The 27,317-nt window shown below is 52.9% G+C and overlaps 1 protein-coding gene across 3 annotated transcripts in view; it reads right to left on the bottom strand.

Annotated features, from left to right (window-relative positions):
- Window positions 1-325: 325 nt before the first annotated feature.
- Window positions 326-27,317, bottom strand: part of Efcab2 (EF-hand calcium binding domain 2) — a 45,883-nt gene continuing 18,891 nt past the window's right edge. For 2 of the 3 annotated variants that reach the window (XM_070023136.1, XM_070023133.1), the window contains exons 3-7: window positions 19,243-19,315; window positions 8,101-8,180; window positions 6,715-6,757; window positions 6,555-6,621; window positions 327-640 (exon numbers count right to left, since the gene is read on the bottom strand). In XM_070023136.1, the coding sequence (XP_069879237.1) occupies window positions 528-640; window positions 6,555-6,621; window positions 6,715-6,757; window positions 8,101-8,180; window positions 19,243-19,315 (376 nt within the window). In that variant the 3' untranslated portion in view covers window positions 327-527. Of the gene's footprint in view, window positions 641-6,554; window positions 6,622-6,714; window positions 6,758-8,100; window positions 8,181-19,242; window positions 19,316-27,317 lie in introns of all 3 variants that reach the window. The other variant, XM_070023134.1, reaches the window with a different exon arrangement.

The following is a 27,317-nucleotide window of genomic DNA, read 5'->3' as shown; positions in this document are numbered from 1 at the left end:
CTGACCTCAAGACCCACAACTCACACACACACACACACACACACACACACACACACACACACACACACACACACAAAGACAAATGACCGTGTCTTCTCCCATGGGTGGATTAGAGCTAATGGGGAAAGGGCAAGAAGACACAGGAGGAAGTGCACCCTGCTGGGGGACCTGGAGGCAGGGAGTGGGCAAGTGCCCGGGGAAGGGCCACAAATAACTCACTAGAAATGCACAGGAAGTTAGCAAGGGGCGGGGAGGGGAGGGAGAAGAAAGAACAATAAAATAATCATTTCAAACAATCCATTTCAGTGTTAGAACATTTTAAGATTTGTTTTAAAATAATAATCTGTCATTTCATATGGCTTGATCATACCAAGTAAATTTATATTTTAAATTATTCTAATCATATTTAAAAACAAAAAAATCTTGGAACAGTTACATCACCAAGTATTTTATATATGATATAAAATGTAAGATAAGCAAAGACCAACGATCCCTTTGCCCAGCTGTTGAAATCTTCAGAAGATTTACTATTCATCTATCACCATCATTGTTATGTAGTCCTTGTAGTTCATTGAATTGGAGTCCGGATCAATTGCAGCCGACAGCATTTCCTCCATTTCCTCTTGAGAAAAGGGCTCACCTGAGGGAGACAGAGGGTGGTTTACCATCCATCATCGTCTCAGGCTTTCTTTTCTCTTCCTACCCAATGGCCAAGCACCATGGAGCTCAGAGCCTGACCACCACTGCCTGAGCCCCTGGAACTGTGCAGCCAGCACGCCTGTGCACACCCCAGGACCCGCACGCCTGTGCACACCCCAGGACCAGCACGTCTGTGCACACCCCAGGACCCGCACGCCTGTGCACACCCCAGGACAACACATCTGTGCACACCCCAGGACCAGCACGCCTGTGCACACCCCAGGACCCACACGCCTGTGCACACCCCAGGACCCGCACGCCTGTGCACACCCCAGGACCCGCACACCTGTGCACACCCCAGGACCAGCACGTCTGTGCACACCCCAGGACCAGCACATCTGTGCACACCCAGGACAACACATCTGTGCACACCCCAGGACCCGCATGCCTGTGCACACCCCAGGACCCGCACGCCTGTGCACACCCCAGGACCCGCACGCCTGTGCACACCCCAGGACCCGCACGCCTGTGCACACCCCAGGACCAGCACGTCTGTGCACACCCCAGGACCCGCACGCCTGTGCACACCCCAGGACCCACACTGTAGGGAGCCAGGGTAAACGCCATTACAAGATGGCACCCACTCCCTTGCAGCTTTGAGGTAACCACTCCATTTCAGGCAGTGCTTGGCGGGACGGTGGGTCCTGGGCTTTGCGCATGCGCGAGCCACGTAGAGTCCCCAGCCAATCCCGTGGCTGGTGACGGTGAAAGGCAGACGACCAATGATAGAAAGACCCGTGTTCCTATTCCCTATATAAGCGGCCATGTTTCGGGTGCACGCGCTCTCGCGCTCAAGCTCTCCCATCAACTAAAAGGCTCTCCAATAAAGCGTGATCTGAGAAGACTCCTGGTGTGGTGGTCGTTCTTTCTCACTGGCCGAGAAGGCGTTCGCCGCACCACAAGCCTGTGCACACCCCAGGACCAGCACACCAGTGTACACCCCAGGACCCGCACACCTGTGCACACCCCAGGACCAGCACACCAGTGTACACCCAGGACCCGCACGCCTGTGCACACCCCAGGACAACACGCCTGTGCACACCCCAGGACCCGCACATCTGTGCACACTCCAGGATGAGCACACCTGTTCACACCCCAGGACCGGCACGTCTGTGTACACTCTGGTGGGTTGTGGACTGATTTTTCCCTGCACCATCATAAACCAAGAAACCTACTGAATCCAGCGCTGTGGTCAAAGCAGTAGGGGAAATAAACACCTCATGAAGAAAGCTGTTTATGTGAATGAAAAGGATTGAATTGTTGAAAGATTAATGCAAAGCCCCAGCTTCACAGGGAGTCTATTACTATGTTCAGCAGAGGTATGGAGAGATGACTGAATGTTTACCATGAAAAATCACTGAAGAGCAGGCCGTGGACGCCACTGTGATCATGACATCTCTGAAGAACTCCTCAGCAGCTCTGGCTACCAGGTGGCCAGCTAAACCCACAGACAGAAGCCACTCCTCAGCCCTGTAAAAGCTCCCCCTTGCCGGGCACCAGTGGCTCACGCCTATCATCCTAGCTACTCAGGAGGCTGAGATCTGAGGATCACGGTTCAGAGCCAGCCCACAGCCCAGCCAGGAAAGTCTGTGAGACTCTTATCTCCAATAAACCACCAGAAAATGGGAAGTGGGGCTGATGCTCAAGAGGTAGAGTGCTAGCCTTGAGCTGAAGAGCTGAGGGACAGCGCCCAGGCCAGAGTTCAAGCCCCATGACATACCTAAAACAACAACAAAAAAAAAACTCCTCTTTGGCCAGGCACCCATAGCTAATCAGGAAGTTGAGATCTGAGGATCCCAGCAAAAAGCCAGTCTAGGCAAGAAAGTCTGTGAGGCTCTTATGGACAATTAACCAGCATAAAAGCCAGAAGAGGAGCTGCAGCTCAAATGGTACAGTGCTAGCCTTACACACAAAAGCTTGGGGCTAGCACCCAGGTGCTGAGTTCAAGCCACACACACACACACACACACGCCCACACACACACACATGCGCACATGCACGCACGCGCACACACATGCAAACACACGCACACACAAACAACAACCACAAAATGCCTCCTTGTTGCAGTGTGGCCCAGCTTGGACCAACTGAAGTAAAAGTTGGACAGAAAATCTGAGGGGGCCGGGGCCAGAATGCCAGCATCTAGGCCTGGGCAGAGCGCCGCACCCCACTGCTCAGAACAAGGCCTTGCTCCCCGCACCAATGGGTGGGAGCCGCGTCCCGGTGAGGGCGCAGGCTCGGGGGCCGGGCCTCCCAGGGACGCCGCATCAGGTGCTCAGGCCAGCCAGCCGCTGCTCTGCCGCCTGCCTGTTCAATGAAGATGCAGGGAAGGCAGCCATGGCTTAGGTTCGCAGTGTTCCTGAAGAAAGCCGTGTTCAGAGATGGGGGGGGGAGGGCAGGGGCACACCTGGCTGGCCAGGACACTAAGTGCAGTGGTGGATTTGTCCACTGACGGATCAATCCACAGGCATGGGCTGCCATTGGGCGGGGTCCAGCCAACCAGTTAGAGGAAGCAGGCCAGGGGGCGTGACCCGGAAGGGCATCTTTGTCCCACCTCCCCTCTGCTCCCTGCCTCCATAAGAGGAGCAGCTGTGGTGATGCTGTGCGTGAGCCCACGTCCAGGGAATCGGGTGAGAGACACGGGCCCAACGCCACAGTAAACCTTTCCACCTCTGTGCTCATGACCTCACAGCAACACAAAGAAGACTGACACAAATGCTGGCCACAGCCAGCAGGAAACCTGTCTGGTTTTGAGCAGCACCCAGAAGAGCCTGACACACAGATGGCAACATGTGAGCATTTGTTTAAAAGTTGTTCTGAGAGCCTCCCGGCTGCTAAATTACCACGTGACACTCACGTCCCTGCCCCGCGCAGACTCGGCTGCGCAGGAACGCCGTGCTATGTGACCAGCGTGTGTATCCGACGACTTCCTGGGCATTGGAAAGCATACTCAGTCTCAAACTTACACGCCAGGTGCTCTGTGGATATTGTGAACAGATTGTGCTATGAGGCTATGAGCACTAACTCCTAAGCAACCGAATCCCTGCACTCATCAAGTACATTACACACAGACCATGGGTCTGTTACATCTAATAATAATCATTAAGTCTGGGGCTGGGAAGGTGGCTCAGTGGTAGAGCACTTGCCTTGCATGCCTGAGGCCCTGGGTTCAATTCCCCAGCAACACATAAGAAAAAAGCCAGAAGTGGAGCTATGGTTCAAGTGGTAGAGCACTAGCCTTGAGCTGAAGAGCTAAGGGACAGCGCCCAGGCCCAGAGTTCAGGCCCCATGACTGGACCCAAAAATAATAATAATAATAATAATCATTAAGTCTAACATCTGCATAGTACTGTCTAACCTCTGTATCCCTATCAAAGTAGCTCAGATACCTGGAAGATGTTGAAGTGTATTTGTTGACTGAGTCATTGTAACCACATCTATTCTCACCTACAAATACTCATTCTCTGCTCAGTCCAGAGACAGCCGGCCCCGGGCCTGGGAATGCCGTGAGCTGTGGGTACAGGCGCGTCTGGGACAGGCTGGCGCGGCTCCACCCTGGGAGTCGCAGCTGCACCTTCGGCATGCGGTTAGGTGTGGTGTCACCGCCACCCAGGACAATGCTTCTAATTGGCTGCCTGTCTTTGTCCCTCGGTTACTCATCGTGGCATGAGTCCCCCTGTGAGCCCCATTGTTCAATCCCTCCTGATTAGGGCTTCTTCAGAATGCTGAAGTCACCCCTGGTTGAACCTCTCTCAGTAGTCTAACAAACAACCCGCAGAATACTTTCCCACAGCCCCTCCCGACCATGCGACTCACCTCAAAACCCTACTACGCTTCTCCACTGCCACGGGAGGAAGCGCAGACTCCTGCGCCCAGGCCTGCACAAGTCACCCCAGTAAGTCCACCTCCCCAGGCTCCCGCCCGCCACACAGACTGCTGAGCCCGCGTTCCGAGCCGCCTCCCAGGTTTGTTTGTGCTGCTTTCCCGGCTGCATGGCTTCAGCCTCTCATTCACTTTTCAGCCAAGCACACACGCATTCATGCATGTATCCTTCACTGATCATCTGCTGCATTTACTGGTTGAAACCAACAGCATGTAAGGTTCTATACCACATTAGAGGGCCCTGCCCTCAACAGCGCCCCCTTCCCCCCCACAAACATTCTGCCTTCTCAGGGAAAACTAGTTCCTCTGAGAGCCTCCAGGGCCAGGCTTTCCAGGCAGTCCAGCCTGCGTTAATCTCCTGCCACTTACTTTTCTATTATCTGTTAGTTTGGCTTCCCCAATAACACTGACAAAGGAGATTTCACTACCACTGTGCTCTAACACTTAGCATACGTAGGCACAGGATATTAGTTCAACACAACTATTTGGGCTGTGTTGCCTAATACAATCTACCATCTACTTCCTTTAATCCTTGGGATGAAGAGGCTCGACTTTTGCAAGTCATGCCACTCCCGTCCCAGGGCCTCCCTACGCTCATCTTCACGTTGTCCTAGGTACTCCTGCACGGCCGCTGGGGCTCCGTCATCCTCCGACGGGCACATCAAGTCCCAGTGGTCAAACCGGGTGGCCATGTGCTGCAGGCCTGGCCTCCCCACAGAATTGCTGGCACTTGTGAGCTGCTGTCACATGATCAGGCGCTTCCTCACTCAGGGCTCTCTGTGAGCCAGGCCCCAGACACGGGAGACCCAGCCTCTGTCTCTCTCTCTCTCTCTCTCTCTCTCACTCACTCACTCACTCACTCTCGCTCTCGTCAGTCGTGGGGCTTGAACTCTGGGCCTGGGCACTGTCCCTCTGCAGCTTAAGGCTAGGGTGCTACCACTGGACCCAGAGCACCACTTCCCGTTTTCTGCTGGTTCACTGGAGATAAGGGTCTCATGGACTTTCCTGTCTGGGCTGGCTTTGATCATGATCCTCAGATCTCAGCCTCCTGAGTAAGATTACAGGTGTGAGCCACCATTCCCTGGCAACAGCCTTTTCTCTTTGCGTGAGAATGGAGGAGGTGACTAAGATAAGAATGGTTTCCAGACAGTGCCAAAGGCCTCGGAGAGTCAGGAGGGGCACAGTGACCTCAGTAGGGAGAAATCCTAAAGGAAATGTGAGCTCCCCTGTGTGTGTGTGTGTGTGTGTGTGTGTGTGTGTGTGTGAGAGAGAGAGAGAGAGAGAGAGAGAGAGAGAGAGAGAGAGAGAGAGAGAGAGAGAGAGACCTACATTCAAAGCTAACATATGTGGTTTCACTAACAGAAAAATCAAATTGTATAAATTCACATTCAGTTGGGGTTATATTATCTGTAACTTTATCTTAAAAGGGAATTTTAGGCAAGCACTGGTGGCTCACACCTGTTATCTTAGATACTCAGGACGCTGAGATCTGAGGATCATCATTTGAAGCCAGCCAGGACCCATCCAGTAGAAGCACTGGACTAGAGGCCAGCTAAGCAAGAGCAGAGCTCTGTGAGTTCAAGTTCTGATAACAGCAAAGGAAGGAAGGGAGGGAGGGAGGAAAAAAGGGGCGTTACATACTCCAACTCAAATTTCCAATCTAATAAAGGCATTGATTTATTCTGACTGATGGTCATGTTTTCCAGGTAGAAACACAGATGACAGGGCTGGCTGTAATTTACATCACTATACATTGTACATCATTATACACTGATTCCGTATTTAACCTACTCCTGTCATTTTGTTTTCTCTACCCCTGTCCTTTTAACCCCTACCAAATAACCACCCCACAACCAAATAGGAACATTGAATACATTATGATTAATCATGTGCTTGATAGTTTATTGTTGATAAAAATTATGAATACCTAACAGAAGCCTTCCTTACAGCTGAAAGGAAGAAAGCACTCTTACCTTCTTCAGTCATATGCTTGATCAGCTCTTCCCTAGTGAGAAATCCGCGTTTAGCTGTATCTAAAGCCTAAGGAAAAGCAGACGTTGTACATTTTATTTGGCGAGTAAGTTCCACATGATGGATTTACTCACACACACACACAATCTGGAGCTCACGCACCTCAAAAGCCCGAAGGAGGATGTCCTCGGGGACAGGTCTGTATCTGTAATTTCACAACACAAGGCATCAGTGCCGCTGCCGCGGGGAGCCCGTCTGCACGAACAGGTGACCACAGGGGACAAAACGAAAGCCGCCAGCACGCCGAGCCATGACGCTTCTGGAACTTTCTCCCATGCAATCCCTGGCAGGTCTGCTGTTACATACTAGCTTTATTTTCTTTCTTTTTTTTTTTGAGGGGGGGGGAGGGTCCGGTCTTGGGGCCTGAACTCTGGGCCTGGGCTCTGTCCCTCAGCTCTTCAGCTCAAGGCTAGCGCTCTACCACTTGAGCCACAGCACCACTTCCGGCTTTTTTCTTTTTGCTTATGTGGTGCTGAGGAATCGAACCCAGGGCCTCATGCATGCAAGGCAAGCGCTCTACCACTGAGCCACCTCCCCAGCCCCTTTTTCTTCATTTTTAAGCTTTGGTTTAGGGTTGCGCAAGGTCTGACTGTTGGCTCAGGCAGGCCCGGAGCTCAGTTCTCCAGTTCGCTCCTCTGCTGTAGCCCCAGGGGCCCGGCCATGCGTCCACACCCAGTTTATTGGCTGGGAGTTCACTAACTCTTTTCCCAGGTTGGCCTGGACTGCAATCCTCTAGATCTCCACCTCCAGAGTAGCTGGCTTATGGGCATAAGCCACCACACCTAATTCAATTAGTATTTTTAATTATCATTACAGAAACCAATTTATGTATTTAAAAATCCTATCCTAAATCAAATTGGGTAAGCTACTCTACATTTGCTTTAAAGATCAAGATCAGCTGTTTATTTTGGAATTCTTTAAATTATCCTTCATCAGCTGTACTCTTTCATCCTTCCCCTCCATCTCTCCCTACCTCACCCCTCCCCTCAATTTCCCTCGGTCCATTTTCACGACAGCTGCTTTCACCCGCCCTTTCTCCCCGGTGTGCCCCCCTCCCCTTGACTTCTAGAACTCCAGCTCTTGACCCTCCTGCCCCGCCTCCAGGCTGCTGGTGTTACAGGTCTGTGACACTCCGCCCAGCCAGGATTAACAGTTTCATATACACACAGTCATTCACAACAGAGACAGTTACAATGTTGTTGTCTTCCTTACTTTGTGGCTTCTCTGTCCTTTAGTGGTGCTTTGCTTAGCGCACTAGCAATGTGGCTGATACTTCTAGGCACACACTACTGGTGATTCAGAGGAAGCTTCATTAACATTCAGCGGTCGCGTAAAACACCAAAAGAAAAGTCAAGTGTTCTGGAATGAACGTCATTCTCAGGCAGGGACTTGGCTCGTGTGGGCTCGAACCTGCCAGGCGTCAGCCCACAACATCACACGCTAAACACATAAACGAAGTTAACGCAACGCTAGTCACGCTCTACTGACCTTCTCTCCAGAAGTACCTTGGTCATCACGGGAAGAAACTTCTCGAAGCGAATGTATCCGGTGGGCTCTTCCTCCTCCACCTGAACAGCAAAGGGAAAATGTCCCTCAGGGCGCAGAAGCACCGAGCTCTGCGGCCGCTGCGGGGCTGCGGGGCTGCGACTCAGAGCCCCCCTGCACAGCCTTCCGCTGGGAGACCACAGCCACAAGCACCGGCCTCGCTGCCTTGCTTTCTTGACCCAGGGTCTGGCCTTGCAGCACAGGCTGGCCTTGAGCTCTAGATCCTCCTGCCTCCGTCTACCCGGGCACGCTCCTGGGCACATCATGACAGTGTGTGGCCGTGTGCAGCCGTGTGCAGCCGTGTGCAGCCGTGTGCAGCAGTGTGCAGCAGTGTGCGGCAGTGTGCAGCAGTGTGTGGCCGTGTGCAGCAGTGTGCAGCAGTGTGCGGCAGTGTGCGGCAGTGTGCAGCAGTGTGAGGCAGTGTGCAGCAGTGTGCAGCAGTGTGAGGCAGTGTGCGGCAGTGTGCGGCACTGTCGGTGGTGTGCAGCGGTGTGCAGCAGTGTGAGGCAGTGTGCGGCAGTGTGCGGCAGTGTGCGGCAGTGTGCAGCGGTGTGCAGCAGTGTGAGGCAGTGTGCAGCAGTGTGCGGCCGTGTGCGGCCGTGTGCGGCACTGTCGGTGGTGTGCAGCAGTGTGCAGCAGTGTGCAGCGGTGTGCAGCGGTGTGCAGCAGTGTGAGGCAGTGTGCGGCGGTGTGCAGCGGTGTGCAGCAGTGTGAGGCGGTGTGCGGCAGTGTGCAGCAGTGTGCGGCAGTGTGCGGCAGTGTGCAGCGGTGTGCAGCAGTGTGAGGCGGTGTGCGGCAGTGTGCAGCAGTGTGCGGCAGTGTGCAGCAGTGTGCGGCAGTGTGCGGCAGTGTGCGGCAGTGTGCGGCGGTGTGCAGCAGTGTGCGGCAGTGTGCAGCAGTGTGCGGCAGTGTGCAGCAGTGTGCAGCAGTGTGCGGCAGTGTGCAGCAGTGTGCGGCCGTGTGCAGCAGTGTGCAGCAGTGTGCGGCAGTGTGCAGCAGTGTGCAGCAGTGTGCGGCCATGTGCGGCCGTGTGCAGCGGTGTGCAGCAGTGTGCAGCAGTGTGCAGCGGTGTGCAGCGGTGTGCGGCCATGTGCGGCCATGTGCGGCCATGTGCGGCCGTGTGCAGCGGTGTGCAGCAGTGTGCAGCGGTGTGCAGCGGTGTGCAGCGGTGTGCGGCCATGTGCGGCCGTGTGCGGCAGTGTGCAGCAGTGTGCAGCAGTGTGCAGCAGTGTGCGGCAGTGTGCAGCGGTGTGCAGCAGTGTGCGGCCGTGTGCAGCCGTGTGCAGCCGTGTGTGGCGTGTGGCTCCACAGGTGTGCACAGTGGGGGAAACCTCCGGACCAGGAGGTCACGAGGCAGAGGCCCTGAGCCAACTGCTCAGGGTGAGTAGCAGGCGTGCGCAAGCAGCAGGGAAGAGACGTCCCGTCGTCCCCAGTCTCCACCGGGCCCCGGGGGCCCCAGGGTCAGGAGAGGCAGCCAGAGGAGCGGAAGGCGGCTGGGCCTCGTGCGCGGGGCCTCCTCACCCGTGGCCAGGGCTCTGGCTGACTTTGGTGGCTCTCCTGAGAACCACCGAAGTCCCTGAGGGTCAGTGGACGTGTGGATTGTGGGGGGGCTGCAGTGGGGGCTGCGGGCAGAGATAGCGCTGCACAGGATGGTCAGGGGGAAGGGAGCAGGGCAGACATGTCCCCAGACCGTGACGGGCACCCATGGCCGTGTCACCTCTCCCCACAGCAGAACACAGCCTTGTAAGCACACTGGACCTCAAACCCCTGTAAGACAGCGTGGCACGCTGGGGCGGGGCTGTGTTCAGCGCAGTGAGGAGAAGCAACGAAGCCAGCACTGGTACGCTGTGAGCACCCAACACAGCCCGGGGGCCACCGCCTTCACGGCAGGCTGTTCGTGGGTTGCTAGGAACTTTCCAGTCCCTGCTGAAGATCCTCTTTGAGCTCGTAGATCCCAATGCGCGAGATGGGCCTCCAAAGACTCATTGTGTGGACTGAAAATAAGAAATCTAGGCAGCCGCTGACTGGGAGAAACACATTCATCCAAGCGACAACTGCACTGCAATGTTTCTACCATCCGGCGCCTGGCCCTGCCCCCAGCAGAAATGCAGCCACCTAAAGGCAGAATGTCCCAGAAATTTTTGAGCCTATGACAATTGTCTCCAATGAACTCCAGGTGTCACGTTCAGTTGTCCCTGGTAATGTGTGAGCAGTTCCCAGCTCCAAGAGTCTCTTAAAGGCCAAAGTAACCCATGCAAAAAAATAAAGGGGGGAGGCAACAATGCTTGGTAAGAAATGCACTCATTTCCTTGCCCGTGTAATCACAACCCCTCTGTACGGCATAGCTCAGTGCAGTCAAGTCCTGAATGCAAACCCCGGCCTTGCCAACAAAAAGAAAAGGCAATGCTCCATTACCTGTGGAGCAATAATCTTAACGTGCCCATCCTGATGCCCCTGGAGATCTGCTCCAGAACCCTCCAGAGGGTTCCTTCCCTGTCTGCCACGCTTACAAGGCCCAGCCCTCCTCATGCTCCCCCGTCTTCCAGTCCTCCAGTCCCGCACCGTTCCCGGAGTGTCTAAGTGCAGCCCCAGAGCAGCAAGACCATCACGAAGACTGCCGGGGACACACACACACACACACACACACACACACACACACACACACACACACACACACACACACGCCCTGTGCCTTCCACCAGCCCAGGGAGAGGTGAAAACTGCATGCTCTCCCTGCTTAACAAATCCTTCTAAACAAAACTAACACACCGCAAAAAGACTGCCAGTTAACCCCAATGTTCCTTTTGGGTTTAAAAAATTTCAAAGAAAAATGAGTACAAATAGAGGTCTTACAGTGAAAAAGGGAACTACGGCCACTTCCAAATTGGCAAGAACATGACCCAACACTGCCCTCTGCAGGTCACACCCCGCCTGTACACACATGGTATCTCAACGTAATCACATTTATTAGGACCAGACACTATTCTGTAGGATTTTATATTTAAATAACATTAATTTTAAGATCATTTGGGTTTACAAAAGTAAAGAACTCACATACCCTACCCAATTTCTCACTTTAACTTTTTTGTTTGTTTGTTTGTGTTTTTATGCCAGTCCTGGGGCTTGAACTCCAAGCACTGTCCCGGAGCTTTTCTGCTCAAGGCTAGCACTCTACCACTTGAGCCACAGCTCCATTTCTGGCTTTTTATCTTTTTTTTTTGGTGGTGGTTAACTGGAGATAAGAGTCTCACAGACTTCCCTGCCTGGGCTGGCTTTGAGCCGGATGCACGTCGGCCTGCCTTCCCTTCATGTGATGTCCTCCAGGCTTGTCTGTGTTGTCTGGAGGCTGAAGAACATTCCAGATGTGTGCCACACTCTCCTCATCTAGTCATCCACTGACAGTCAGTGATGTTGCCATGCTTCGGTTACTGTGAACAGCACTGTGATGAGCATGGTGGTACAGATGGGTTCAATTCCGCTTCCTTTGGGGATCTGTTTGCTGAGAGGCGGGGCTAGGATCCAGCGATAGTTCTGGCCTTACTGCTCTGAGGATCCACCCCGCCCCCACCACTTTTTCTGTAACAGCTCTTGACTTACACTCCCACCACTGGTGTAGAGTTCCTTTCTTTCCATATCCTCCCCATTTCTTGGCATCTTTTGACTTGGGCCAGGGGCAGTGCTGGTGTTTGAACTCAGTGAAACAGGTACAATAAAAGACAGTCAAAATCCATCTCTCCCCAGTGACAAAACAATGCGTCCATAAACTCAACTATTTCATGCTTCATGAAAACCAACACAATGTTAGTAGCGTGGAGGGTTACAAAGAATCTCTATTTCAACTAGCTTCAGGTCACCAAAGAAGATATTCCTATGATTTAGAAAAACAACTAGTAGGAGCTTCCCTTAATGATAGCGCCTCCGCCCAGTACGTGTGAGGTCCTCAGTCAACCCCATTAGCAAAAGAAAAAAGTTTTTAAAAATACTATTTGTAGTAGAGTATAAAAACCATGAGCGATTTCAAGTTAGACCCTAAATAATATATCCAGACCCCAATCCTCCTACCTACTTCTCCCAGATAGCTTGGGATTACAGGCATGAGCTACCATGCCCAGCACTCCTAAAGGCTTTTTTTATGGTTTTCCTCATTTAGCTAACTGAGTAGAGACTAAAAGTAATCCCAGATGTTTAACTGTACATGTACTTACATTTTGATTGCTGCAATTATTAAAATATCCAAAATTATCTTGAATCAAATTAGGATAGGACTTTCCAATTTTCTTCAAAGATAACCTGGTCTAGTATGTGGTTAATACCCAATAATCACTAGCTCAGAGTAATTTTTGTTTTGTTAGTTGTGGGGCTTGAACTTGGCGCCTGGGCACTATTCCTAAGCTCTTTTGCTCAAGGCTAGCGCTTTACCCTTTGAGCCACAGCACCACTTCCAGTGTTCTGGTGGTTCACCTGGTGAGTCTCATGAACTTTTCCTGCTGGGACTGGCTTTAAACCATACTCCTTAGAGCTCAGCCTCCTGAGTAGCTAGGATTGCCGGTAGAAGCCACTGGTGCCCAGCTCAGTTACTCTTCTGCCTGTAATTTGGAACTTTTGAACGCGTCAATCAGCGGTATTGTAAAGCTCCTCTCTGTTAACCGCGCGGGACCTTGCCAGGCTGGTGTCCACATGTGCTGCGGGCACTGTGCTCACTGCACCCAGCATGAGGGACAGAAGGGAAAGTGCGGGAAGGAAGCAACAACAGGACGTGACTGGCCGGCTCCTGAGCCAGGCCTGCCAGGTTACAAACAGGTAGGCACTCTGCCCTCGTGGCGTGCAGTGCACATGGCGCAGGAGGAGACTGCGTCTGAGCAGCACGACGCTGGCTTGAAATGGTGTTAGTGCCCTGAAACAGCACGCAGGCCGGAGCCGCTGCTCAGCGCCAAAACGTACCAACAATTTCAAGGTCAAAAAGAATAAAAAATTAATGTCAAGGTCACGGGTCTTCACAAAGCAGATGAAAATGGAGACATCCGATGTCAACAGACCCCTGGACACTTTCTTGCTGCGTTCCAGCATGTTCTGGCCCAAATCTAACATTTGTGCTCATTTTGGGTACTTGGGGGAGCCATGACCAAACAGAAAACTAAGAGCAAGAACCAAGGCTTTGCCCAGGAAGGTATATGACAAATCCCAGATGTGCAGGGACAACAGGGCAGGGCAGCGGGCCTGGCCGGGGAGCCCCTCAGCCCGGGGATGTGAAAGAACTCTAGGTTTCCTTTCTCTGACGGGGTCAGAAGTGGGGACTGCTGTGATTGCAGGGCGAAGAGCACTCTCGTGAGAACAGAGGACAGGCAAGGCCAGAGTGAAGACCCGGCATGGGGCAGCAGTGTAACTTAGAAGCTGATGACAGAAGAGATGGCAGAAACTGCTAACAAGTCATCAGGTTAGAGCCGGGCGCTGGTGGCTCACGCCTGTAATCCTAGCTACTCAGGAGGCTGAGATCTGAGGATCACGGTTCAAAGCCAGCCCAGGCAGGAAAGACCGTGAGACCTCTATCTTCAATAAACCACCAGAAAACCGGAAGTGGCGCTGTGGCTCAAGTGGTAAAGCGCTCACCTTGAGCTGAAGAGCTGAGGGACAGCGCCCAGGCCCAGAGTTCAAGCCCCACAACCAACAAAAAAAAAACAAGTCATAAGGTTACATTTTTAAGTCTGCATCTCTTATCATTAGTACCATAATCTTGCATTTTCCATATACCTGAACTTATTTTTCTTTCAACATTTTTATTCCACATATTTTAGTTTTCTAATTTTGAAATCAATTTTTTTTTAATTGATTGCAGATCAATTTAACACACCTGGCAGTCTTTTCAATCCAATGTTAGTCAATATGGGTAGTTTTTTTATTTCCTTTTAAAGCATGACACAGCTTGCCTGCTGCCAGTGGCTCACACCAGCCTTGAGCAGAAAAAGCCAAATGAGAGTGCAAGGCCCTGAGTTCAAGCCCAGTGCACACACACACACACGCACAACACACACACACACACACACACACATACACACACACACACACACACACACATACACACACACACACACACACACACACACACCAAAAGTCACATCTTGTGTTGGAGGGAAAACTGGGTGCTGGTGGCCCACGCCTTTAATCCTAGCTACTCAGGCCACTGAGATCTGAGGATCGTGGTTTGAAGCCAGCCTGGGCAGCAAAGTTCATGAGACTCTTCTCTCCAATGAACCACCAGAAAGCAGCAGTGGCGCTGGGCTCAGCCTCGTTGCCTGGTGGCTGGTACTAACCTGGCAGGAGCCTCAGAGCAGTCCTCAGCATGCAGATTCGCCCACCTTCTAGTGACGGTGACGGTGACCGCGTGCCTGCTTCCCCCAGCTGCCAAACACAGGGCGTGTGCTGCGCTGATGGACAGCAGTTATCACGCTCCTTTTCTCTGAAGAGCTTTTCCATTCTTGTCCCAGCTGGCAGAAGCGGCAGCATGAAGAGAGCACCCTGATTTGTCATTATCAGTCACCAGCACTTCAAGCTGCAGCGAGAATCCCACAAGGGCTGTCTGTCTGTCTGAGCATACCCCGTGCAGTGAACCCAGTAGCCTGCGACTCCCCTGGCCCGGACTCTCCTTCAAGTCCCTGGCCTCTGCCACACAGGCCAGCAGCAGACTTAAAAAGGTTAAACACGCGCTCCTCCATTTTGTTCCCCAGCATCTTTGTGAGACACAGCTACCCTATCTGAGTTCATCTGTTTTTTTCTGACATCTTTGGATCGACTGGATGTCCCGTAATTCTTTTATCTTCTATTATCAACTTGGAAACTGCACTTTTCATTTCCATTCTGCTGTAGTTAACCTTAATAAAGCACTTACATACTGTAATTATGCACTGTTATAGCTCTGTCTTTTTGGTTTTTGGTTTTTGTGCTGGCCCTGGGGCTTGCATGCAGGGTCTAGGCACTGCCCCTGGGCTTTTTTGTTCAAAGATAGCTCTCTACTACTTCAGCCACAGCTCCACATCTGATTTTCTTTTTTCTTTTTGTCAGTCGTGGTACTTGAACTCTGGGCCTGGGCGCTGTCCCTCAGCTTTTCAGCTCAAGGTGAGCGCTCTACCACTTGAGCTACAGCGCCACTTCTGGTTTTTCTGGTGGTTTATTGGAGATAAGAGTTTCACAGCCTTTCTTGCCCAGGCTGGCTTTGAACCGTGATACTCAAATCTCAGCCTCCTGAGTAGCTAGGATTACAGGCGTGACCAACTGGCGCCTGGCTCACATCTGACTTTTTGATAGTTAACTGGAGACAAGACTCTCACAGGCTTTCCTGCCCAGGGTGGCTTCAAACTATGATCCTCAGAATTCAGCCTCCTGAGAAGTTAGGATTACAAGTGTGACCTTAGTAATGCCTCTTTGAAAGTATTTATTTAGGGGCTGACAGTACAGCTTGCTGATAAGAGTGTGTGCTTAGAAAGGCACCGAGTTCCATCCCCAGCACTGCAAAACAGAAAAATGAAATAACAAAACTAAAGGGATTAACAATATCTCATTTTGATTTCAGTTTTTGCTGATTTGTGTTCTTTATCTTTTTGGAGGCAGGTTCTCAGTACAGAGCCCAGGTCGGCTTTGAACTCATGGTCCTCTTGCCCCAGCCTATGAGCACTAGAGTTTCTATCTATTCCTTTTCTCTGGAGTACTGCTCTATTTCTAATTAACAGAGTATCAGTGGAACTACTGAGTCAAGAGGAAAATTACCCAGGGACATTCTTTAGCCCAAAGCCAGTAGGGGGCGCAGCAGAGGCCACAGCGGGAATAACGCTGGGAGTTGGGAACAGGCGGAGGAATGGTGACAACTAAGAGCAGGACACTGAAGCGGGAGCCAGCAGGGTAAGGAATGCTCTAGAAGCATCAGCTACTTCTGCAACAGGAGGGAATGGAGTAGGAGCACTGGGGTACAGTCTGTTTAAAATGTAAAGCCAGGGCTGGGAGCCCGTGGCTCATGCCTGTCATCCTAGCTACTTAGGAGGCTGAGAGCTGAGGATCACGGTTCAAAGCCATTCCGGGCAGGAAACTCTTATCTCCAGTAAACCACTAGAAAACCAGAAGTGGTGCTGTAGCTCAAGTGGTAGAGCGCTTGCCTTGACTGAAAGGTGCAGGGACAGCGCCCAGGCCCAGAGTTCAAGCCCCACGACCGACAAAAAAAAAAAAAGTAAAGCCAGGAATTGTTTCATAATACCCCTCAGCAATGACGAATGACAGACCCTGTGCTGTGGAAATTAATAGTTCCATGGCAGCAAAAAACAGGCATCCTAGGGGCAGGGAAGGTGGCTCAGTGGTAGAGCACGTGCCTTGCATGCCTGAGGCCCTGGGTTCGATTCCTCAGCACCACATAAGCAAAAAGAAAAAAGCCGGAAGTGGCACTGTGGCTCACGTGTAGAGTGCTAGCCTTGAGCTGAAGAGCTGAGGGACAGCACCCAGGCCCAGAGTTCAGGCCCCACGACCGGACCCCAAAAAAAAAAAAAAAAGCAGGCATCCTAGCCAGCAGCAGGGAGCTTCTGCCCCTCACAGAAGACAGTTCTCTTGTGGAGCATCTAAAGCAGACAAGAGCACATTTCTGATTCTGATGAACCAGTGGTGACGCTGAGAACAGGCGGTCCCGTACAAGTGTCAACCTGCAGCAAATGGATTAGACAAAGAGAAGGACACTCCCAGTGCACTAGCAATCCTATTTGATAGGGTATAAAACAAAATGAGGAATGCTGCTTGCAAAAGAACACTCAAGAGCAAAAACGAGCTACTGAGAGGGCCTGCCGAGCATACACGAAGCCCGGTTCCATTCCTCAGCACCACATACACAGAAAAAAGCCAGAAGTGGAGCTGTGGCTCAAGTGGTAGGGTGCTAGCCTTGAGCAAAGGAAGCTCAGGAACAGCGCCCAGGCCCTGAGTTCAAGTCTAGGACTGGAAAAAAAGAAAAATTCAAAAACTTCAAAAGGAAATCCTGGAGGGTCTAAATGCGCGGCTAACGCTGAGATGTAAGGCCGGGGAGCGGGCGCTGAGGCCTGGATGAGCCCGGGACGGGGGTGACCCGGTCAGGTTGGGCAGCGAGCGACGGCCACACCATGAGAGGAACGACATATGGGAGGACAGTGATGTGGCCAGGCCTCGGGCTGGCCAGCAGGAAGGCCGCGCCATGCCGCACCGCGCGGGTTCCACGGCCTCCTCCGAGGCCTGGGCCGCAGAGCCACACCCACGCCGGCTGGCCAACGCGGGGCCCAGGGACAATCTCCCAACAGGCTCCCAATCCCGGTGACATGCTAAGGGTTTCATCCAGTGGCCAGGGAGACGCAGAGGGAGCCCGGGAATGGGGGCCATGGTTGACAGAGCACAGGCCCCGCAAGCTCTCAGGGACAGGGCCGGGGATAAGCGCCCAGAGCCACGTGCGTGACCCTGTCCACGCAGGCCCTGCTCCCACACGCCCTCCGGGTCTCCTCCGTAATTAGCTCATTGAGGCTTGAACTTCAAAGCACCCACAAAAACCCAGCCTCTCCTCCCGCCTCCACACTGCAGAGCAGAGGCAGCCTGCCTGGGGAGCGTTACCTGCTCACCTGCCCTGAGTGAGGCCAGCAGGCCGGGGACACCCGGAGACGCAATGCTCAGAGAATATGAAATCGATGGGTCAGTGAGTGAATTTTCTTTTTTGGATGGTCGTGAGGCTTGAACTCTGGGCCTAGGCACTGTCCCTCAGCTCTTCAGCTCAAGGCGAGCACTCTACTGCTTGAGCCACAGTGCCACTTCCAGTTTTCTAGTGGTTTATTGGAGATAAGAGTCTCACAGACTTTCCTGCCTGGGCTGGCTTTGAACCATGGTCCTCAGATCTCAGCCTCCTGAGTAGCTAGGATTACAGGCGTGAGCCACCAGCACCCAGCTGAGTGATTTTTTTCAGATTTCAAACTGAGCTCCAGAAAGTGACAGGCTGAAAGTTACAACACCGGGGAGAAGACAGTACCTAAGCCACAATTCAAGCACACAACACACAACCGCTCATGGGCTTCAACAAGCCTAAAGCAAGCATACACACAGCTGGTGCTCACACCTGTCATCCTAGCTACTCAAGAGGCTGAGATCTGAGGATCGCAGTTTGAAGCCAGCCCAGGCAGGAAAGTCTGTGAGACTCTTGTTTCCAATGAATCACCAGAAAACTGGAAGTAGTGCTGTGGCTCGAAGTGGTAGAAAGCTACTTGAGCTGAAGAGCTGAGGGATAGCACCCAGGCTCAGAGTTCAAGACCCATGACCACCACCAACAACAAAAGCAAACAAAACACACACACACACACACACACACACACACACACACGCACACACACACATACACTCATACACAAATATATACATACACACACACACACAACGTGTTAAACACTATTACCAGTGAGCAATAGGACATCTGTCCCCAGGCAGAGCATCCATCTCCTGACCAGGACTCACATTCTCTGTTAAATAAAAATGACAGGAAACAGGGCTCCGGTGGCTCACGCCTGTAATTCTAGCTACTCAGGAGGCTGAGGTCTCAGGATCATGGTTCAGAGCCAGCCCGGACAGGAAAGTCTGTGAGACTCTTATCTCCAATAACCCACTAGAAAACCACACTCTACTTCATGAGTAAAGGGACGCCCATTTCTAGAACCACAAAATAAAGCCAGTCACCATCTCAAAATCCACTGTATTTGTAAATCAAATTATCATGATAAATAATAATTTAGAACTTTTACACTGATCTTATTTTACTGCTGCCTACTGGTTATTCTGATAGTTGTATTTCTCCAAGTAAGTAACCAAAAGTCTTTCCGCTTCTATCCCATGAAACACCATCATTTACACACTTCTGTCCTCTATTCCCGCGCCTCCTGGCCTGCCTTCAGCTGGGTTTTGAAGACAGAGTTGCTTGTGCATAGGCATCTCCTCACTGCGCGGGGCCGCAAGCTGCCCTGGGCCAGGCCTGGCCTCTGTGGCTCAGGCACTGTGGTGTCACAAAGTGACACAAAGTGGAGCCGAGACTCAGCAAGCACACGTCTCCCCACCTACCTCGGCAATGAGGTCTTGCAGCTCCCCTTCAGAGGGACAGCACCCCAAGGATCTGATAATCGTCCCGATCTCTCTGGGGGAAGAGAAGGCATTAATACTTTAGAACAGGAACGACAAAGGCAACTGCTATGTAAACTATCAGGTGAAATATTGGTCTAAATGATTTCATATCATAAATAACACAGCAAACCAATTTATGGAGTTGGGCTTTCTGGTTATGAGACACTTTCTGGAGAAAGGACAGGTGGAACCAGAGCGACAGACGCAATGCTTTCAGTGACTGCTCGCGCCAGCCCTGCCAGTCCTCAGCAACGCCCCCGCCCGCCCCCCTCGAAGAGTGTGGGGGGGGTAAGTCTCCCAGGTTTTGGTTCCAGGCTGCAAAAATGCAGGTGCTATTGTCTCCTGAGACCCCGGTGTTAAGGTGTCAGTGGCTGAGGACTTAAGCCAGCCTGCACGGTCAGCTCCCCGCCCTGCCACTGCCCACATCGGGCAGTGCCCGCGAAAAATAAGCCTCGTCCAGAACACAGCGCCTCCCAGCAGCACGTGCAAGCGGCTAAAGACCCCGGGGGAACAGCAAATCCTGCACAACACACAGCCACTCCTCAGTAAGAACATCCCCTTCCCTCCCCACCCCCCCACTCCACCCCTGGACTGGGCCCACGAAGCCTCCCCAGAGGTCAGACACTCACAGGACGACATTGCTAAGCATTTCCAACAGAAAGCATTACAGCTACAGTCAGAGTGCTTGAGTGTTAATTAAACCCTCAGGCTGGCATGCAGCTCAGCCGCAAAGCACTCGCCCAGCCCCGTGAGTGCAGTGTCCTGGGTTCCATCCCTGGTATCAAAGAAGAAAAGACCCTAACTATGCGCTTCTCTAAAGTATTTAATTTCCTTACTGCTTAGGATAATTTTAGTAGAATTTAATTTACTCCCTATTTTAATGAGAATACATTTTACAGAAGACTCAGTGTGTGTGTGTGTACACTAGTACTAGGATTTGAACTCAGGGCCTCAAATTCTCACTTAGCTTCTTCCTTCACAGCTGGATCTTCTGCTTCACCTGCGGCTGCTCGGGGACCTGTGTTCAGTGGTTAATTAATCTATGCAGGTCCCCAACACTTGACAGTCGGCCTTCCAACAGTCCAAGCCAGGAGCCTGGCCCCTGGCCCTGGGCCTCTGTCCTGCCTGGTGACCTGTAGCTCTGAGCAGCTCCCCTTCTCAGCTTCTGGGTGTCTGTGCAGCCCTGCTGGAGGAAGACAAGCAGAAAGACCCTGGCCACGATAGCGCCGCGCTCCCCAACCCCCAGCGGGGCCTGGAGGGTGCTCAGCAATCCTCCTCCCGTTCCCAGCCAGCTTGCCCAGAACCCACATCTCATCGCTCTGCCTGAGCTGCCAAGCTCTGCTCCCTTCTGCCCCGCGGTGCCCGGCGCCCGCTCACTGTCCACACAACAGGGCACTACAATACGCTGACACCTCCGGTCATCTTGGTATGGTTTGGATGTTCAATGTGTCCCAAAGACCCATGTGCTACAGGCGCGGGGTCCAGCCTGGTGCTCTCAGCTGGTGGAACCCGCGGGGGCGGGGCCTAATGGTAGGAAGTTAGGTCTTGGGGTGAGCTGTGGATTACTGAGACTCCAGCCCTTCCTCTCTCCCTGTTTCCTGGCCACCATATGGTGAGCACGCCTCCACCATCACTCCTGCACTATTGCTGTGCTGCCACCGGCCAAGCAGCCGCCGACTGACACCTTCAAACCCACAAGCCGGAGAAGCATCCCCTCCATTCTCCCCAAGACCACAGCACAACACAACAGTGGAGATGCCACTCAGACACAGGTAGCCTGGATGTCCTGCCGTCAGACCCTGCAAGAACCGCCACCTAGCCAGGTGATGGTGCCCTGCAAGCCTAGCTGCTCAGGAGGCTGAGATCTGAGGATCGCAGTTGGAAGCCAGACTGCACAAGAAAGTCTATGAGACGCCTATTTCCAATTAACTACCCCCAAAAAGCCAGAAGTGGAATTATGGCTCAGTGGTAGAGCACTAGCCTTGAGCAAAAGGCAGCTCAGGGACAGCTCCCAGGCCCTGAGTTCAAGCCCCAAGACCCACACACACACACACACACACACACACACACACACACACAGCCCCTCATAAGGACAAGGTGACCAGCAGGAAGACAGCCGGGGAGGGGGAGGGCTGGCTCTGTGGCTGACCGGGGCTCTGGGCTCAGAGCAGCAGCTGGCACGTCCTGCTCTCTGCACCTACCACCAAGGAGCGCCCCGGGAGGACTGCGGGGGGGGACTGCGGGTCAGCCCCGGGAGGACTGCGGGGGGACTGCGGGTCAGCCCCGGGAGGGCTGCGGGGGGACTGCGGGTCAGCCCCGGGAGGACTGCGGGGGGACTGCGGGTCAGCCCCGGGAGGGCTGCGGGGGGACTGCGGGTCAGCCCCGGGAGGGCTGCGGGGGACTGCGGGTCAGCCCCGGGAGGGCTGCGGGGGGACTGCGGGTCAGCCCCGGGAGGACTGCGGGGGGGGACTGCGGGCCAGGCCACGCGGGGAGGAGCGGCCAGGTGTCCACACCCCGCAGGCCTTCCTCCCTCGGCTCCCTGCTTCACGCGATAACCAAGCCAGATGGACTTGCGGTCTCACAAGGGCACAGGTGCGCAGCACCACCTTACCAAGCCCCAGCCCTGGGTTCGAGCCCTAGAACAGGCCGGGCAGGGCCCCTGCAAGGTCCTGAAGCCTGGAGAGTGGAGGGAAATCACCGCAGAAGGAGCCGTGTCCTGAAACACACGGTGCCTGGGAGCGCTGCCCTGCGCTTCTCCGCTGCCCTGTGCTTCTCCACTGCCCTGTGCTTCTCCGCTGCCCTGCGCTTCTCCGCTGCCCTGTGCTTCTCCACTGCCCCCACGCGGAGAGCCGGGTGGGGCCGGAGGACTCCAGATGGCCACGGGGTGAGCTGGGTGCCCGCCCGGGGCAGCCTGTGACTGTGGACAGCTCAGCCTCACCAGCGGCCTGGCTCCTGGCGGTGGGAGGAGGAAAGAAGAAAAAGGAAGCGCGGGAGGGGAAGGTCAGGCCGTGAATTCTGAGGAGGAGGGTCACGAAGGGAATGTGGACCATGCTGGAGGAGATGGAGGACTAGACATGCCCAAGACGCCGAGGAGAGGCAGGAGGCAGGAAGCTGAGCATCCTGCCTGCCACGCTCTAGACCTCAGCCCACACCGCACCACAAACAGCAGCAGAAAGGAAGCTGCCAGTCCTGAGGCTTGGACTCAGGACTGGGCTCTGTCCCTGATCTCCTTTTGCTCAAGGCTAGCACTCTACCATTTGAGCCATGGCACCACTGCCGGCATTTTCCATGATTTAGCTGGAGATTCAATTTGTACAGCCTTTCCTGCCTGGGCTGGCTGTGAACTGCGATCCTCAGATCCCACCCCCCTGAGTGGCTAGGATTAAAGGCGTCAGCACCTCTCCTGGGTTTTGAAGTTCACGAGCAGGCAGGCCATCGCCCCTGTCTTCTGAGGGGGAGTCTGGACGCCCACAGACGCCCTGTGGATACCTGTGGTCGCTGCCACACCCACACACCAGTGACGGCACCATAGCCGTACATAACCTCACATTTGCAAGAAGGCCAAAGCAAGCAAGAGGCAAATTTCATTTATCACCTTTGGGGGGTTTCGTGGTTACATGTACTGTACATTTTACGTAGAACAGCACGAATGAGGTACAGACCAGGCCAGGCTAGGGCTCTATACTGCTACAAAGCAAGAACCTTTGTGCCCGCTACAATTTACTTGAGCTGAAACAGGGGCTTTTGATGTTTATGTGCCAATCCTGGGGCTTTAACTCAGGACTTAGGTTCTTAGGCTACCACTTGAACCACAGCTCCATTTCCAGCTTTCTGGTGGTTGCTTGGAGATAAGAGTCTCATGGACTTTGTTCTCTTCCTTTGTTGTCTTTGAACGGAGATCCTCAGAACTATGCAACTTGTGGGCATGGACAGGAAGAGGAGATGAGGGAAAGTGAATGAAGGTGACATTGTCCAAAAACATTGTACTCATCACCTGACTTAAGGAATTGTAACCCCTTTGTACCACTCCTTAATAATAGCAATTAAAAAAGAATGTGCATTTTGCACTTGTAGTAAACACGAGCATGAAATTATTTCTGAGCAAATGGTCACAATGAATGGTGTCATCATTTATAACACACATTGGACCACTCAGACCTGACTGGTTGAAGATTGGTTCTTGGCAAGCTGGCACTCCATGAGCGTAGTTTCATACTTCTGACACCAGGTGGCGCCAGTGCCTGTGAGCTAGATGGTGAGTCTTCAGCTTTAAGGGCAGTCTAAGGTCACAAACATCCCAAGTGAAGAGCAGATTCAGGACCTTCCTGCAGTTCTAAGGACAGAGTGAAACATTCCACCTCTGACGCTGTGCCGCGGGGAAGAGAATACTTAAAGTAATTTAAATTTAAAGCAGTTCCTGAGAACAAAGATTCTGAAAATGATTTGCTTTCAACAGATTTTAACAAATACTGTACACAACTATATGGCATGTACTATTTACAGTAAGAACAAAATTAGGACCTGCCCTTATTTCCTATGAGGACATTTTTTCACAGACCTTTTATTTATTGAAGGGAAAAAACAAAATCGAGCTAAAATTAGGGCAAAATCAGTATTTGACTGATCCACTCTGCTCATTTCAAGCCAGGCTCACTCCAGTGACTCAAATCTAGAATCCTAGATACTCAGGAGGCTGAGATCTGAGGACTGGGTTTGAAGCCAGCCAGAGAGGAAAGAAAGTCTATGAGAATTAACCACCAAAAAGCGGAGGTGGATTTGTGGCTCAAGTAGTAGAGCTTGAAAAAAACACAACAGGGACAGCACCAGGCTTAGTATAAGCCAGGACTGGCACAAAAATAAACAATTAAAGAAACAAAAACACTCTCAAGGTCCTGCTAATCAAGCGAAGATCTTTCCTTTTCCTTTTTTCCCTTTTTGTCTTGTGCCAGTACTGAGCTTTGAAGTCAGAGCTTCACATACTTCCTTAGCCTTTTCGCTCAAGGCTGGTGCTCTGCCACTTGAGCCACAGCTCCACATCTGGCTTTTTGCTGGCTAACTCTCCCAAACTTTTCAGCCTGAGCTGGCTTCCAATCTCGATTCTCAGATCTCCATTCTTCCCTTCCGTTTCCCAGGCCTCGTATCTGCTCTCTGGAACCTTCTAATCTGACTCCTAATCGTGGTGTGGGTGTGTGTAAGGATTGGGCCCGAGGCCTTGTACACACAAAGCTCAGGCTTTCCTACTGTCCTCTAGCACTTAGCTCCTGATAACAGAACGTCAAGGCTCGCAAGACAGCTCTGGAGATGCTGTCCTGATCCAGAGCCTTGGACTGCTGCAGCCACTAACCACCCATGCCAACCACCCGCTCCGTCACCGGTATTTTCTCCACGCACATGACCTGCGTTACACCAGGCATGGTACTTACTGCTCTCTGGCACGGTGTTTGTATATGCCTATCTCCTTCGCCCCTCTGTAACGTAAGGCTCATAGGAGGCCACACTGTGTCCCCCGTGCACTGCACCTCACCCCTCCCCCTGCCTCCCCCTGCATGCTGCACTTCGCAGTGGCTCACAGGCCACGGGCGCTCAGCGGTACTGTGGACAAGCGGATGGACACACAGTGGCCACCACAGGCTGGGGGAGGGAAGGGAGAGGCGGGGAGAGGGGTGCAGATGGGTAGCTGTCATTGATGATAAGTAATCGGATGTTTCAAAATAGCTTTGAGAAGGGAGGTGCTGGGCCGCTGGTTCCTGTTACTGTGTTTGGGGCGGGGTCTCACCGTCTAGCCCAGGCCGGCCTGGAACTCATGACCTTGCGCCTCAGCCTGACTGCATCCTGGTATGCTGAGGCCAGCCCGACACCACTGCGTCTGAGGGCCACCAACAAAACAACTGGGCTGATGCTGAGCGCCAAGGCCAGGCAAGACGAACAGAAGAAGAAGCAGCTGGCACGGTGTGGAGTAGAGCAGGCGAAGCAGTACTCGGCGCTGGGTGCTGGGTGCTGGGCGCCGGGTGCTGGGCGCCGGGTCATTATCAAATCCAGCAGACTGTAGTTCAGTTCACGACGCCACCCACGGCGTTCCTCGGCTTGGCCCGAGCTGTCGCCAGCTCTGTGCTGTGTGAACAGGGGTCGCTGGGAAGGTCCCAAACGTACTCAGCACCAATTATCCCTATTTCTGCAACTCTAAAATTATTTCAAAACAAAACGTGTGGGGGCTGGGAAGGTGGCTCAGGGGTAGAGCGCTTGCCTTGCATGCTCAAGGCCCTGGGTTCGATTCCTCAGCACCACATAAGCAAAAAGAAAAAAAGCCGGAAGTGGCGCTGTGACTCAAGTGGTAGAGCGCTAGCCTTGAGCTGAAGAGCTGAGGGACAGCGCCCAGGCCCAGAGTTCAGGCCCCATGACCGGAAAAAAATAAAATAAAATAAAATAAAAACAAAATGTGTGGTTCTGGTTTGTTTTTTTCTGCCGGAGCTCACATCCAGGGTGGTGTGCACTAAAGATAAGTGTTCTATCACTGGGCTATATCCTCAGCCCTTGAAGTGGTTTTAAAAGAACAGAAGAGATTATGTTTTTAAATGGCGGGAGGCTAAATTTCTTTTATCTCTGTGATCAAGAAGCGGAAACCCGGCCGGTGGTACACACTTGTAATCCCAGCCCAGGGAGGCTAAGGCAGGAGGATCACAAGTGTTCCTGGAGACATCTGGAGCAGGGAAGGGAGTAATGGGGGGAGGGAAGATTTGGGGGTAATCAGCTATTTTGGGGGGAGGGGTCTGGCCGTGGGGCCTGAACTCTGGGCCTGGGCGCTGTCCCTCAGCTCTTCAGCTCAAGGCTAGCGCTCTACCACTTGAGCCACAGCGCCACTTCCGGCCTTTTTCTTTTTGCTTTTGTGGTGCTGAGGAATCGAACCCAGGGCCTCAGGCATGCAAGGCAAGCGCTCTACCACTGAGCCACCTCCCCAGCCCCTGATCAGCTATTTTTAAAAGAACACTTTTTCTATGTAGGGACACTGACCCCGATAAAAGACTTCCTCATGTAGTTTCTCCTGATTCTTTTTTTTTTTTCTGCTGAACGTGGGGCCTGAACTCCGGGCCTGGGCGCTGTCCCTCAGCTCTTCCACTGAGGCGAGTACTCTACCACTTGAGCCACAGCACCACTTCTGGCTTTTTCTGCTTATGTGGTGCTGAGGAATGGAACCCAGGACCTCTTGATTCTTTATTTGTGGCTAAATGTATGGATCCTCCTGGATTGTGCTGCTCATCTTCTCCATTCGGCTTCCTGCAGGACCCACCCTCAGTTTAACTCCTGAGTCTCCCCCTCCACGCCCCCTCGGGGTAGAGCCCAGAGCCAGTACTGCTCTTTTCCAAACCACTCTCCAGGCCAAGCGCTTTCCCCGCACACTGCAGACGCTGCAGATGCCGCCTGCCTCCTGGGAATGCTCCTGTGACCTGCACACTATTTGCACATTTTTAGTTCTAGGCCAGGATCTTCTCTGCCACACTTCTCTTACTAGGCTTGTTGGTGGAAGGGCACCCCCAGGGCCTGCCCCTGCCAGCCAAGCTCTGCACTGCTGACCTGCAGTCACAGCCCTTCTAACACTTTTCTCCTCTCGGTTTGGGGTGCTTGGGTGGCGTGGGGAGAGTCTCAAGTGTGGGGAGCCCAGGTGGGTCTGAAGCTCAGCATCCTCCGGCTGCCACCTCCTAATGCCGGGGCCTCGCAGCTGCCACCACGCAGAGATGCACCGGGTCTTCAGAGCAAATGACGCTGACTCTCCTTCCTGCTCTTCTTTATCAGTCCTCTTGGCTATTCCTATTTACTTGTTTCTTCATGTGAACATTAAAATTCACGTGTGGGGCTGGGAAGGTGGCTCAGTGGTAGAGCACTTGCCTTGCATGCCTGAGGCCCTGGGTTTGATTCCTCAGCACCACATAAGCAAAAAGAAAAAAGCTGGAAGTGGTGCTGTGGCTCAAGTGGTAGAGCGCTAGCCTTGAGCTGAAGAGCTGAGGGATAGCGCCCAGGCC

The sequence above is a fragment of the Dipodomys merriami genome, unplaced genomic scaffold (genome assembly GCF_024711535.1).
Source record: "Dipodomys merriami isolate MVZ:Mamm:240054 unplaced genomic scaffold, mDipMer1.0.p SCAF_158, whole genome shotgun sequence".
NCBI classification, from domain to species: Eukaryota; Metazoa; Chordata; class Mammalia; order Rodentia; family Heteromyidae; genus Dipodomys; species Dipodomys merriami.
This window is presented reverse-complemented; position numbering and strand designations above follow the sequence as displayed.